Below are 15393 nucleotides of genomic sequence, written 5' to 3'. Positions count from 1 at the left end.
TTCTTATGGTAATTCCTTACTTTTTTTCAAGTAAATACACATTCTTAGCCACATTAAGCTACATTTAGATGTTCTTCAATCTAAATGCACAATTACCGGTACTCAAGTCCTTGCAGCAGAATATTGTTTTACAGTAAGCATGAGCAAAGAGAGATAACTCTATATGCAAGCCATCCAGATGTATTCCTTTCAGTGACATAATATCTTTGAAATCGATATATCAGACCAATGCAATAAATGAAAAAATTTTGGGCAAAAGTGAAATAAACTCTAAAAGCATCTAATTTAAATTTTAGAATTTCATCAATATACATTTACCCTCTTGCATGTTCTACATAATTTGATATTCATAAAACACACTAAGCAGGTAAATAAAAAATGTTACTTTAGAAACAACAAGCATGCAACTACATGTACTATTTAACTCACAATCTGAGATATATCTGTTCATTGATTCATTATCTATGGATAGCATTTTAGAAAAGAACAATCATTCTATGTAAGAATCATTCAGAACTGACCTCCATTCATTGCATCAATAAGCACTTGTTTCCCTGTGGACAGGTAGTTTTTCAGAGCAGGGAAGTCGAATATTTCCTTCATATACTCCACATAATCCAACACAGAGTCTATGACCTGAACACTGAACTCTTTACCATCAACCGTGTATGTAGAAAGACCAACTTTGGAGATATCAGCATTCAAATCGGGACAAATCTTGTACTCACTGATGCTTTTTGTTCTTTCAAATATTTTGTCTGTTACATTTTCTGGAGCTGGACCTATAATAAAATTTTTAAAAAATAGGATTTCTTTGAAATAAAATGATCAATAAAATTCTGCAAGCATAAATTGTTAAAATTATGTCACCAGGTTAGCAAGTGTCTGAGGTGTGTGACTGTCATTTAATACATTGGGTCTCAGTTGCTTAGTGTTAAGAGCGCGGACATGTTACGTCAGAGGCCCTGAGTTCGAGTCCCCTTTGAGACTGACTTTTTACCACCTGTTACACATCTGTTATCCTTTATATCTCTATATAAAATAAATTTATGAATCTTCTACCTCCTCTGATTTATATTTTTATTTTCCATATAGATATCGGTAATCAAAGTCAATCAGTGTAATAAATACCTAAGCCAAGTCAAAACTAATTTCAAACTTCTTGAAAACTCAATCAGTTAAGAGTTTTCATTTCAAACTTGAAGACATACGGATACATAATTTAATTATTCTCTATGCAAGAGTACTTTTATCCCTTTTTCTGCACTACTGTTCTTATTAAACTTCATCCATATTTTTAACTCAAGTCTTGATGGTTAAATCATTCTAATATCTCACAGAGAAAAATATTAAAATCTTAACCACACACAAATTGAAGTTCTAAATAAAATTTGAAAAATTATGTCATTTCAAGCTTTAAACCGCAAATATTTCATTTTCTAATTTTGACTTCATTTGACTCTAACTCAATGCTATGTAGAGAAAAAAAATACTTTGAGTTGAGATAAGTCTTGGTACATTGTGTTGCTATTAGAATGCATTACCTCCATTTTCAGTATTGAACTTTATGCCAAAATCAGCATCTGGGCCCCCAGGATTGTGACTTGCAGTCAAAATAATTCCACCATTAGTTCTGTATTTACGAATGACACAGGATACTGCTGGTGTTGACATTAAACCATTCTGAGCAACTATTACTTTAGACACCTGAAGTAAAATGCCAGAGAAAATTGAGCAATATCTTACCAACCCATGCTATTCAAAGTTCATGAAGATTCTTATCTAAAAAAAAAAATTAATGGATTAATGTATGCTTGCAGCTTATATATAAAATTTCAAAGTGCTTCTGTATCTTCCAATTTTGACAAAATATAACTTTTCAAAAATAGTCTTTTAGTAAAACAGTGCATTTTTATGCGGGCTAATTTTTCATTTATTAATATTTTGATTTCAATTTACCTAGCCTTTTGCAATATATATCTATACAATATACGTTAAAAATTGTGAATAGCTCCCAATATACTAAGGCAAATAGTTCTGCAGCTTGTCAAGTATAACCAAGACATACCCAATTTGCTGCACACATTTTAATGATGAGCAATGTTGCCTCCTTATCATAGTATCGTCCATCGCCTCCGATGACTAGAGTCGAACCCTCTATTTTACTTAACCCCCCTTCCAGTATACTCTGCACAAAATTTTCCGTGTAATTTTTTTGCAAGTAGACTTTGACAGCTTTCCTTAGTCCGCTCGTCCCCGGCTTCTGTCCCTCTATCGGGGAAGATGAAACTGTAGTTGATGAGTATGACATTGCCGCATACAGTATCGTGGAAGCTGGCCTTGACAGTCACCTCTCTGCCGCCTGCAGGAAATGTGTCACGCAGTATAAATGTAAGCGTTTGAAGAGGACAAAAATGGATAATCTTATTCCGGAATAAATCCTTCTCACCCCCTCAAATCAAAACAAACATTTTTAATTAACTAAAGGGATGCATTCTCTTAGAATGACAGACACGTAGCATCAGGGAACGGGAGAGAGCCCCCCTCCCCCCCCCCCCCCCGCTCACACACTCAAGAAAATAAATATTTGCCAATCTGCTAATGAATGGGGGGGGGGGTTAGTGGTTTCAAAGTATGTAAAACGTCTGTTTTACCGTCAATTTTGTTAACTTTCCTTTTATATTTTACATGCTCTAATGAAGGGGAGGGGCAACTTCTTCAAAATTCAATTTTTTATAGGTTAATCTAAAAATTTTGATAATGTTTGTTGGGGAAAAAAGTCACATGCATGAATCTAGAGGGTATAGGGGAACCGGACTCCCTAAGAATTTTAAACTTATTTGATCCAAATAAATGGAGTAAATTTACTCACATTGAAAAATTATCAATAATACCCCCCCCCCCCCCCCCCCCCCCGCAAAAATTATGAACCAGGTCATAAATTAGCATTGGCCAAACCCTATCACAATTCTAGAAATCCTACAATACTGTAAATAAACAAATTTGAAGAAATATCTAATATTTGTATTAGCATTTGATTTGTTAAAGTGAAACTTCTTATATTTCAAACTCTAGAAAAATATCATCTGAAACAATTTTTTTTTAAAAATGGATGAAAATTCTTTATAAAAATCCGGTAAATTGATTGAAATATTAGTAATGATTTTAAAAAGTCTTTAAAAATCCGACCGGGTGCCTCACTTCAACGTTACTTTATCTATTAGCCTATAATTATATTTTATCCTTAAAAATAAAAAATAACGATCAAATTTTTGGGAATCAAAACCGTTTGAAAATAGATGAGAGCTAGTATAAATATGTTCATTTATGCTGATATGATGAGATAGAGATATTCCAAAAAATCATCGATTGGTATATTAGAGGAAGATGGAATATTAGATATCCTAATTCCAAGCACTGAAAACTGCATGGACACAACACGCCTGATGAAAAAATGATGGCCAAAATATTCTGTACCCTCGCCTTGATAAGGACTGCGAACGATAGCATTGTCCATCCGCCTAACAAAAAGTCATTTTTTGATAATTCTCTAATTAAATTTATTTTTTATGATAATTTAAACATTTATGCATATTCTCATTAAATACATGTATAAATGATTTGGTCAAACAAAGAGAGAAAACTTTGTATTTTGGATTAAAACAGTTCATTTCATAATAGAAACTAATTTAGCATATTCATACCGAAGGGTTTGTTGTTTCACGGGGGGGGGGGGGGGGGGGGGGGGGGCATATGCCTACAAACCAAAATACATTCCAAAAATGCATTTTGCTTTGTAACGTTTCAAAATTAATTAACAAATACGAATTAAAATGAAAATTTTCTTTAACATCCAACGTAAGCACGTGATTCTAAAAGTTTTTTAGCACATGTCGGACGCTATATAATATTTTCACCACTCACAGGGACCAATTTTAATGAATTTTTTTAGACCCTCCGAAAGCAAACTTTTGCTTAAAAATTAATAATATAACTACAAATTTTATTTTGATATAAATTAATTATGATTTGATAATACTTTATAGTAGATAACTTTGTTTTTAAATACTAAGTATCTGGCAGAAATTCCTAAATATTTCGATGTAAAATGTAGGCGGGAAACGGGCGTTAGCGTTCACAGTTCTTTACTGAATTTATATCACTTTAACTTTGAATAATAATTGAAAATGAATTATATTAATCTGAGAACGCACTCTGAACAAGACGTAAATAAAATATTTCAAGAACCAATTTTGAATGACAAACATTTTTTTTGAAGAACAAACCAGTAACACTGGGTTAGAATGCTTAAATATCATTTTTATATGTATGAAAAAAAATCTGTTTGTCGATGCATACGCGGATCTAGAGGGGTAGGGGATCCAAGATTCAAATTTATATATTAAATTTACCGAAAATTAGCCTCGGACCCCCTCCCCCTCCGTCAAACACAATTATCCCTGGGACCCCCCCCCCCCCACCTTGCAATTTTTTTCCGAATCCGCGCATGCGATGGTGGATTCAAAACAACAGGTAAATAAAAGCCTAATGCAAATCTTGCATGTGGATATTAATTTATAGAATAAAAACAAGTTTTTACTCGATATTTTAGAGAAACAATTGATATTATATTAACATAAACGACAGTACACTTTTGTTTGCGTGCAATATTTTACAATTAAAATTGAAAAAAAAATTTATTACATGTACTTATATCCACCTCCGTCATTTAAAAATAAATTAAATCCGCGCCAGATTTACCTATGGTCCTTAGAACGAGGAAGTATAAAACAAGTCTCGTAAATTCTCATTGAAATCTCTCTCATCGACATTCCAACCTATATATATACTTTGTCGTTAAATATTTATCACAGGAAACAGTAAGTATAGAACATTTACATGTTATATATATGCCAATGAATTTAAGATACATGTATCTCGATCTCATGTATTTCATAATTATCTATAAGAACTTTGTTTCACATATATCTATGGACACAAAAAGTATATTTTATTAAAGTGGGTCACCTTCTTAATATGTGTCACAAATTCAAGCGACCACCACCATCAAGAAAGCAAATGCATATGCGTCGGAACCGGGGGGGGGGCACTTTTATTTTTGCAAAGCCCCCCCCCCTTTCAATTTGCTTTCGACGCCACTGAAAATGGGAAGAGTCTATTACTGAAATGATTTATCATTGGCGGATCCAGAGGGGGGGTTCCGGGGGTCGGAACCCCCCCTTTCTCTGGAGCATATAAATTTTTTTGAAAACTTGTAATGCCTATTTAAAGGCAATTGTCCCCATTTATAATATAAATACTGTAATTATTTCAAATAAATGCTTTTAAAATTGCTAATTTAAAGAATTTTTTACAACGCACCGTAATTTACATGTACATGTGTTTCATATGAAAAACCCTAACGGTTTTTTTTTTTCGAAAAAGGTACATCTGTGAGTAAACATGTGGAAAATTAAAAAAAAAAATAACTAAGCAGTGTCACTAAAAACACAGATTTATAATTACATCTACAATGTATTGTCTACTCTATTTCTTTAAAAAATCAATTATAGTTAATTTTATGCAAGTTATGCTATTTTTCTGGAATGCTAGCTATACCGTACCTCGTACTCACATGAAACACAAAAGAAAGCCCTTTTTTGATTTGTTTCCAAGAATCGGAAATTATGCTACAAAATACCTTGTAAGGGGTTTATATATAAACCATCATGAAAATGCACAACTTTTCAAAACTTTCCTGAATAAGATCGCTTCAGTACTAGTGCCGGGTGATGTGGCGCACCCATTATACAGAGGTCACATCAAGTTCCGTGGGACGACTAGCTACTGCTTGTACAATTGTATTACACATGTTCCATCTATTCAGCAGATAAACTATCCCCATTTTTGTCATATCCTATCATTTAGACCTTTATTTAAGAAGGCAATCGATAGAACTCAAAATCAATAAATATTGAATAGTTCAGAGTTTAAACATCAAAGACATAATTTTTTTTTTTTTTTTTACCAAAAATTCATTTTTATTATATCTTGTCGTAAAAAGTCTGAATTATTTTTGGTTTCTTAGCGTTTCTTTCTATTAAGCATAGCATAGACGCACGTTCTCATTGCTGGAGACTCGTTTTTTTTTAAGGCTAGAAATTATGCAAATCTTCCTTTCCTAAACCAAAACGCTCAATAATGCAGTGCACTCTGATATTAAAATAGATGTGAAATAGATATTGATGAGATAATTGTTTATTAAATTTACGCACGGAAAACGTTCAAAAGGCCTTGTTTATTGACAAATGATGTATTTTGCACATATTGATTTTCATCAATTGGAACCCCCCCTTTTCAAAATTGCTGGATCCGCCTCTGTTTATGACTCCTTCAGAAAAGTGCATGACAAGCAAAGCCTTCATCATGAAAGAATAACATTCTGATATAATTAAGCAAATTGAAACTATAATATTTCAAACTCTCTCGATTTATTAAATCCCATCTGCAAAGTTTAGGAAATGAAGGTGAATGTAGTTTTGGTTTCGTTTATTCTGTAGATCAAAGAGAAGTAACTCTGTTCATTCGAGTGTGGATCCAGGCTTTTTTTCGGGGGGGGGGGGGATAATTTTAATAAATTGCGTATTTATTTCTGTATTGATTTTGTTTTGAAATAATGAGATCCGGGTGTAATTTTAATATATTGCGTATTCACTTTTGTACTTTTTTTTCATTTTTTGAAATATAATGAGATCATAGATATAATGTACGCCAGTAATATGCTTATCATCAATAACCTTCACTTCCAAAAAAAAAAAATCTTTTAGAGATGGCAATGTCTGCAGAAGAAGAAATACCGGCGATGGCCCAGCACTATTTGGTTTGTGGCACTGAAGACTGTAAGAGGAACTGTCAGTTCTATTGCAATCCTTGTCACCAAAGATTGTGTGAACGATGCAGAGACGAACATCAGGAAAGTCCTGATACCAAGGACCATGAAGTGGTCCCTTACAAACAACGCAAACCACAACTTCCAGAGGAGAAATGCAATCTCCATCCAAAACGAAATGTAGAAATTCTTTGTAAGGAATGTAATGTCCCTCTTTGCGCTAAGTGTATCTTCATGAAAGAGCACACCGGTCATCAACTTGACGATCTGGAAGAAAAATACGCGGAAAAGATCGCATTTTGCAGATCAGAAATATCCAAAATCCAAGAGTATTACCTCTCAACATCACAAGGTTTAAAAAAAGAGATTAAAGAAGATGTCATGGCAATAAAAAATACTATGGACGACATCAGAAATTCCATAAGGGCTGAAGCGGAGTCTCTGAAAGAGTTTGTGGATAGGGTCACATCAGACAAATTGGAACAAGCGAATATAATGGAAGAATCACTTCTCAAGACACTAAAATCACAGGAAAAAACTTATGAGGATTACACTGAATATCTTGAAAAACTTCTGAAGGAGTTTCACAGCTACAAGTCCATAGACAATATCAGAATTTTATTTTCTGATGATTTTAAAAATTTAAAAATCCAATCTATACCAGAGACAGCACAACCAGTTTTACCAGTGTTTACTGCCGGTCATTTCTACAAAGACGAAGTTTCCAAGTTGCTTGGTAGTGTAAATTTTCCAAACATCAAACCTGATAATAGAAGAATAAAACCCATGGAGAATGCTTCTACACAGTTAAAACTTACAGGGAAACAGATGAGACGAGACGTAGAGAAATTAGACATGAAACAAACACTGTCTCTGTCTTCCTCTGTCACCAAGGTCAGGGAATACACAGTACCAGTTGTTGGCAGTGTATATCATATATCACTGGGTAAATCAGGCAGACTCTGGTTCAGTGATTGTTATGGTAACCTTGTCCAAACAGATTTACAGGGGAATCAGGTACAGAAGATAAAGACCAGTGGTGAAAATGGCTACCACACAGTCACACAGGACGGGGATCTGATCTATACAGACAGAAAGAACAAAGTCATCAATAGGATAAAACAGGATAATACAATCACTAAATTTATTAAAACAGGAGACTGGGAACCACTCAGCATACACTCCTCCCGCATCAACGGGGACATACTGGTGGGGATGATAAAGGATAAAGAGGCTAAAGTCACCAGGTACAACAAGACAGGAAAAGAAATACAGAACATACAAAGAGACAACAAAGAACAGGAACTGTATAAGTATCCACACTACATCACAGAAAACATCAATGGTGATATCTGTACATCAGACTTTAACAAGGAAGCTGTAGTGGTAGTGAATAAATCAGGACAACACAGGTTCTCCTACACTGGTCAAGGGTCAAGGTTTTTTTACTATGGTATCTGCAATGATCTCCTTGGTCACATCATTGTCTGTAACGGTTATCCTGGCAATAGTACACTTGAAATCATTGATCAGGACGGTCAGTTCTTGTCTCTACTACTCACACCACAACAAGGGATACTTCCCTTTGGTGTGTGTGCAGATGATGAGAGCCACCTCCATGTGGGACAATGGAAAACCAAAACAGTCACAGTCTACAAGTATCTACAGTAAATCTTCAACGTAAAGATTTATGTCAGCCGTCATTCAACAGCATTTGTATATAAGACATTTATTTTCTCTTCAATCTAAATCATTGGGAATGTTGTATCAACGTGCGTGTAGTAAAATGCATTTGCTATAACACTAAATAAACTGAAAACAAGAAAGCTACCACCAATGTTCATGGATACGCCCGCCATGGCGTGAATTTTTATATATTTTTAAAGTACATTCCTGCGGGATATGAAGGTAGCGACATTGCATGAAAAATACATAACCCGCGTTAGCGGCCGGTTATGTAAATTTTTCCTGCAATGATCGCTACCTTCATAACCCGCATGAATCATCAAAGAAAGCATTTTATTATTTATATTTTAAACATCTTTCTTTTAACTTATTACTAAATTGATTATGAAAAGTTAGTAAAATTCACTAAATTACTATTAACGTACATATATAAGTAAGTTAGCTAAAAGAAACAGCCAAATCGTCTCCTGTGAAACTTTGAGTCTGGCATCATCATGATCATTTCGTCCAGTCCGTGATTTTACTTTGGTCGCTGTAAGTTCAAACCAATCGATGAACAGGGCGTGTCAATTTCAGTCCCGTCACTTTCAGCCGCTGTAGATTTCGACCAATCGATAAATGGGGCGTGTAGATTTCAGTCTGGCTGTTTCTATACAGCAACTTTCCGTAAGAAACAGAGGAAATTATACTTGGTAGTTGTAAATATCGTACAGTGAGTCTTCCTCGCTCGTCGTCCGAGTGTTTGACCCATCGTAGTTTGTAGTGTTTTATTTGATGACGAAAGGAATATGCTGATCGTTCAAATTTCAAATTAAACGCCTAATTCATTGTAAAAGACTGTTCCACATGTATCATCTTGTTGGTAAGTTACAAAGTTAACCATTTAGTTAGATGGTCAACAAAAAACCCATCAGATTTGAAGTAAAAAAAAAACCAAACAGTTGGACTATAAAATTTGAATATTTTTCTATATCTTTGAATGAAGCTCTTCTCATAAAGGAGATAAATATTGCGTACAAAAAAAACCCACGACCATCCAGCCCTGAAACTGAACAGTTCATCCGGACTAGAGGAAAGAACCTCTGCTGTTTTTTTTAAGGTCATTATCAAAAGTCTAATATTATCTCAAAATTAAACATTGCTAGTTTCATAGGATTTGTATTCATTCGATTACTTTTAAACTTAGTTTAAAGATCAGACAAAATGCATTTTTCTGAATACTTTTTCTGATTTAACTATTGTCTTAACAATTCGTGAATCATTTGCGCGTTAATGCGTTAAACATAATATATTTGACGTGAACTATATTTGGCGGAAAATAAGTTTTTTCAACGAGATGGCGTGGACTTGAATTGGCGAATTCTTGAATGTTCCATATATCCATGGTGCTACATTCCACCAAAGACGCTGAATAGAATACACAGCCATGTGTACTACGTTAATAGTATGTTGCATTAATAAAATCGTAGATATATTTCTTCCAATCGCAGTTGTTTTGAACTTTTAAAGTCACTTTCTTGTCAGAAGTGAACATTTAGTTTTTATGGTTTTTGTTGCAAATTTTTAATTCCAAGCAAAACCGTAAAAAGAACTTCCATTGGGACTTCTAATTCCTGGCATTTTTGTGGCTAGATTTTTTAAAAGATTTTTTAACAGTGATTTTGATTTTTTTTTTTCGGCTTTGGTTTTTTGGTTGTTTTTATAAGGGGGGCTTCAACTCTTGTAAAAAAAAATGTTGTAGATGTTGTAGAAACACCGATTACTTCGGTGTTTGCTTTACTTGACAATATTAAAATGTTTGCATGAACAATTACAAGACCTATATATTACTACGTGCTATCATTCATTTGGGGTCGAGGTTCTAAACGCAAACACGGTTTATTTGCGAAAAAAAAAATCGCCATTGGATCCCAAGACGACCCAATGGTCTGTCTTATCACTCAAAGATGACATATCTTTCGAACTTGTTAGTCGAAAAAAGATAGGTTGAGGCTTTACGGATATAAGAAGTAGTTTATCACTAAAATTGTTGTTTTGAAATTTGTCTTTTTTGGCCGTTTTGTCCCCCCTTTCCCCCTCCATTCCCTAAATTAATTTGGGCTAGTTTCCATACATACTCTCATAGTTATAAGTCGCCTACTGTACGGGTGCTTGCGATCAATTGTTGTTTATTCTAGTAAATTGTCATAAATCAACATTTTGAAGTCAATTGGTAGAAAGCGTGTTTTAGAGCTACTTAACTTGTTAATTTGTTAAAATTCGGTGCTAAGTTTGTTTTGCTTTTTAAAGTTTAATAACCCCTGTATTGAATGTTGTCCCGTTTTTATGGACCATAGTTCAAAGATTGTGTCAAAAAAATTGTTGTTTGCTTTCAAGAGCAGCACTTATTCCATTGCCTTTTGACATGATATTTTGTTTGCATGAAGATGTATATATTTATATTTAAACTTAACAATAGACTTGTTTTACATTCAGAATCAACATATTTCAAGTTTTTCGTTTTACAAAATATTTCTCTTATACAATTTCTGGTAAAAAAGAAATACGAACAATGAACATTGATAAAATCATATGAAATTAGAGAGATTTTAATAAAAGTGTCAGATATAATTTTAAGTTTTATATTTGTCGTCGTTTAATGTGAGGTGATATGCGTGTGTTCTTTATGTTATTTGCCTTAACTGAAGCTCGGATCTCCTCGGATCTCCTCGCCTTTTTTATGATAATAATTTTAACGAAACCAAGATACTTTTTGGCATTTTTTATAGAAAAATTCAAACAAATTAGCACTTTCAATAAATACATGTACTCGAAAGATGCGTTATATTTCTGTACAAGCAATTGTTAAGGAGCTACATGAACACATTACTCTGCGTATACCACGTAAACCGTTCCTACGACATAGAATTCACCCAATTCTACTTTAACTGAAAAATAGTTATCGTTCTTTTGGTCCCAAAGACATCGTGACGTCACCACCATGCTTTGGCTTCCTTTCTGAGCCGCAATCACAGAAGCGATTATCTTGTACCGAGTAATGTTCAGCTGCTTTACTCTTTCTTTGACGACATCACAGGCTAATTTGCATTTCCCCCCTAAAACTGAAGAATCGTAGGTTGTTATGGATTTGATTTTTTCTTCTAAGACCTCCGATATAATGCTTCGTATAGACGATTTCCTGAATTTGACATCGGGGCTCATTTTGTAGGTATTTTCATACTTGGCATCTAGTTGCGGCAACTGGTCACCGGAAGTAGCCACGCTATGGCGGTCGTGGTCTTTGGTGGACACAGACCACAATTATTTTTCCCTCTTATTCCTTTATACAAAAATAAATCATATAAAAAATTCCACCGGCTCAGATGAGTTCAAATACAGCATACCTATAGAATGACACTAGTCCAACAACATATCCAAACTACAGGAAAATCAATCGAGAGGGGACTGAGATATGGCCCCTAAAATAACCCCTACCATGAAAAAATCACTTTCACTTGGGAATTTGTGTAAACATTGGCCTCTTTACACCATTTCTATTGCGCCTGTAAAGATAATTTTTCTAAAATTTTTCTTGCCTGTATTTCTTTTTAAACCTTCTTTCCACCCATGCCATAAAAGGAACCAAATTCGACCATTTAGTACCCCTAGGAATTTTTGAAATAATACATACATTTTTAGAATGGAACTACTTGCCTGGTCAATGAGCACGGGGTAAAAATAGTGGTATGTGACCTAATAATTACACAATTCTTCTTTGATTTTGATGAAACTTGGTAGGTATACACTTATACCCATAATACACCTCCCTGTGAAATTTGGCGGGAATTGTGTATTCTGCATCAGAGTTATAGGCCTTTGAAATCTGGTCCAGGAAGGCTGGTGTCCGGTCAAGTCGTACACAGACCAACTCGTATACAACCCTATGGTCTGTGTGTGGATGATGAGAACAAATTTTGTATACGAGTTGACCTGTATACGAGTTGGTCTGTGTACGACTTGACTGTAAATCGGAAGGCTGAAATAACATACAAAATCTAGCATTTTACACACAATATTCAAATTTCAAGAGCTACATTTAACATTTATTACTTGTCAAAAGTTTCATTAATCTATTACATTCATTAACCTAACATGTATACATGATGATGCTAATGATGATTTAATTCTTTTACACCTGGAACTATTTTTTGGAAATTTTTGAAAATAATAACCCAAATATGGCTAAATTTTTCAGAAAATGCCAAAAATGAAACATTTAATCACATGCTATGAGCTTTAAAAAATATTTAAAAAATTCTGCATTAAGTTTGCTATAGAAATCAGGTATTTTGATAAATATACAGTGGCTAATCCGTTTACATTAAGCAGATAATCACATAGAACCATTCACACATTTTCAGGAAATGGCACTTGCTGACCAAAGTAGATTAAATCAGAGTACACAGGGCTGATATGGATAGACATAAAATGCCTTTTGAAACAAAACTAACAATTTAGAAGAATTAAGAATGAATTCTATTTGTCCATTCATTACATATACACTGGATAAATTACTTAAATGTACCCTAATTCATAAGGAGCCTTGGTTCATGAAAACTGTACTCATAAAACAAAGGGAGATAACTCTACACATTAAAATCCAAAGTAGGGATTTTTTACAAACATTAACGAGAAACTATTTTAGAAATTACAAGTCCATCACCTTCTTTCACCATTATCTGGTGTGATTAATCTTGAGGAGATCATACCTTTTGTAGCGAGGATTCACCATTCAAAGTCATGGGTTTCTACATACATTGTGCATTTAGAGGTGAAAATGTCTGGTATGTTACCATGAACAATGATGACCAAGACTCAAATTAATGATGAGAGTGCCAAAAAGATATTACTACAGTATTACAAATAGTAAAGTTTCTAGCAGACCTCATATATCTTGGGCAATCACTGTTCAATGCCAGCAACCAAACTCATACACATGCTACATTTGTTGGTAGTTACATTTCTAGGACACAAAGAGGGGAAAAAACTGACATAATAAGACTTTAAAGCAGTAATTTAAATAAACGTTTGCAAGGCATTGATAATTTCGATGCTAAAATGACTTTTTCTAACCAGTAAAATGTATATGTCTCATATAAATATCTATACATGAAGGTTTACATATTCTAAAGTACTGAGGAAAATGTTGTGATGCCTACTCACCATCAGATTTCAAGTGTTAAATTGTAAGAAAAATATGAATAAATGAATAAAATCAACTTACCATTTGTTGTTTTCTTCATTATTTCTCTGTCAAAATGGTGTTAACTGGGGGGGGGGGAGCAGCAGGTGCCTCTTTACCAGCTTGTATGTCCTGTCATGCAATCTGCTAGGCAGTGAAATATGTCATCATTCATAGGAATCATAAAGTAACATAAGCCCTACTTTCCTCCTTATAATTTAATCAAAATAATATTAAAGGAAATATATATATACTTTTACATGTAATATGATAAATATCTCTCTCTCTCTCTCTCTCTCTCTCTCTCTCTCTCTCTCTCTCTCTCAGAGAGATGCTAGCTGTCTCCAGTTTCAGACAACACAAGAAAAATATTAGAAATAGAACGTTTAAACCTGATCTAGAACAACATTCCATTGTTAAGCAATTATCCACGAGTTCTTAAGTGTTTGCTATTTTAAGACATTTCTCCTTAACATGAAGTATATTTACATGTACTTTATTGCCAAAATTTCAAGTAGGTAAAAAATAAATTCACTGCAACTGTGACAAAATAAGTCAATGGGAAATTCCAAATTGATATACTAGTATATCCATAGTTAAAGCTAATACGTCTTAACTATTAGTTAATCTAAGACATTGTAAATATCAGGGGTGACCAATAAACTACCTATCAACATTCTAAAGAACAATTAGTTCAGAAGTACCTATACTTCTGTCAAAAGTCAATCACAGATAACAGAAGAACTATGACACTGACACTTTCTCTCTTTACCCATTGTTATAGAAACAGAATTCAGCCCCCCCCCCCCCCCAAATCTTATCATTGACCCAGCAGGGGATGAACTTTCTACAAGTCAAACTCACAGCACATAATTATCATAGCCTGTTAAAGAATGATTGCCAAGAAAAACCAAAGACAATCATTTCCAACAGCATTAGGGGGTACATTCTTATTTTCTCTATCCCAGTGAGATCGGTATAATTGCTCGTCTCCAAACCATGTGGAGCAGCGGGTATAATTATTTTTCTGCTGCCAGAGTTCAGTAAATGAATATCTTCCAGGCATTCTGACACACAAACCAGGGTCATATGATGACAAATAAAAATCTCTTTGATGATAAATTAAACTGAGTCTAGAGTTTACATGTATATGCCTCCGAGCTCTGTAACCTGGAGAATAAGTGGCTACATGGGATTTGTGTTTAATTCATCAGATAATTATCTTCTAGACTAATGAATAAAGCACTTGGCAGTTCTCATCAAAAATTGAGGTACAAGTGAACTTTCTTTCATTAAACAATTTTTTTTCCACACATTATGAGATAATAAATAGTAATATTTTATCAAGGGGTTCAAATATACACATTTATCAAAACCTACAACCCATCACAAAAACCGCAAATATTTGCATAGCCATATATGCAGTTCTCAAATTTATATTTCATAGATGCATTTGTGCATTAAATATGTTAAATTACTATAGTCTTCATGCATTATTTTTGTTTTCTTGGGCTGGTATATTCATAGTTTATGTTTTAATTAATTAACAAGGGTAACTTGCTGTTCTTTAAACTTTTCTTTTAAATATTTTTTTTAT

General features: G+C 33.9%; 2 protein-coding genes across 3 annotated transcripts in view; one reads left to right on the top strand and one right to left on the bottom strand.

Annotated features, from left to right (window-relative positions):
• The window catches only part of LOC105348082 (phosphoglucomutase-1), a 35479-nt gene that overhangs the window by 10889 nt on the left and 9197 nt on the right, over window positions 1-15393 (bottom strand). Inside the window, exons 1-3 of one of the 2 annotated variants that reach the window (XM_066065302.1) lie at window positions 2069-2368; window positions 1545-1707; window positions 522-782 (exon numbers count right to left, since the gene is read on the bottom strand). The exons of the other annotated variant lie outside the window; for it this stretch is intronic. Of the exons in view, the coding sequence (XP_065921374.1) occupies window positions 522-782; window positions 1545-1707; window positions 2069-2311 (667 nt within the window). The 5' untranslated portion in view covers window positions 2312-2368. Of the gene's footprint in view, window positions 1-521; window positions 783-1544; window positions 1708-2068; window positions 2369-15393 lie in introns of those variants that run through there. 2 annotated transcript variants of the gene reach the window in all.
• Window positions 4818-9939, top strand: LOC117684863 (uncharacterized). Its single transcript, XM_066065301.1, has 2 exons — window positions 4818-4880; window positions 6828-9939. Exon 2 carries the CDS (start codon window positions 6830-6832, stop codon window positions 8558-8560), a length of 1731 nt encoding a protein of 576 aa, XP_065921373.1. The 5' UTR covers window positions 4818-4880; window positions 6828-6829; the 3' UTR covers window positions 8561-9939.

Source organism: Magallana gigas, chromosome 7, assembly GCF_963853765.1.
Source record: "Magallana gigas chromosome 7, xbMagGiga1.1, whole genome shotgun sequence".
NCBI classification, from domain to species: domain Eukaryota; kingdom Metazoa; phylum Mollusca; class Bivalvia; order Ostreida; family Ostreidae; genus Magallana; species Magallana gigas.
The sequence above is the reverse complement of the archived record's forward strand: the minus strand, read 5'-3'. Positions and strand labels throughout refer to the sequence as shown.

Bases quoted from the DNA above. Each gene is read 5' to 3' on its own strand.
- LOC117684863 (XM_066065301.1), top strand. From the start codon at position 6,830: ATGGCAATGTCTGCAGAAGAAGAAATACCGGCGATGGCCCAGCACTAT.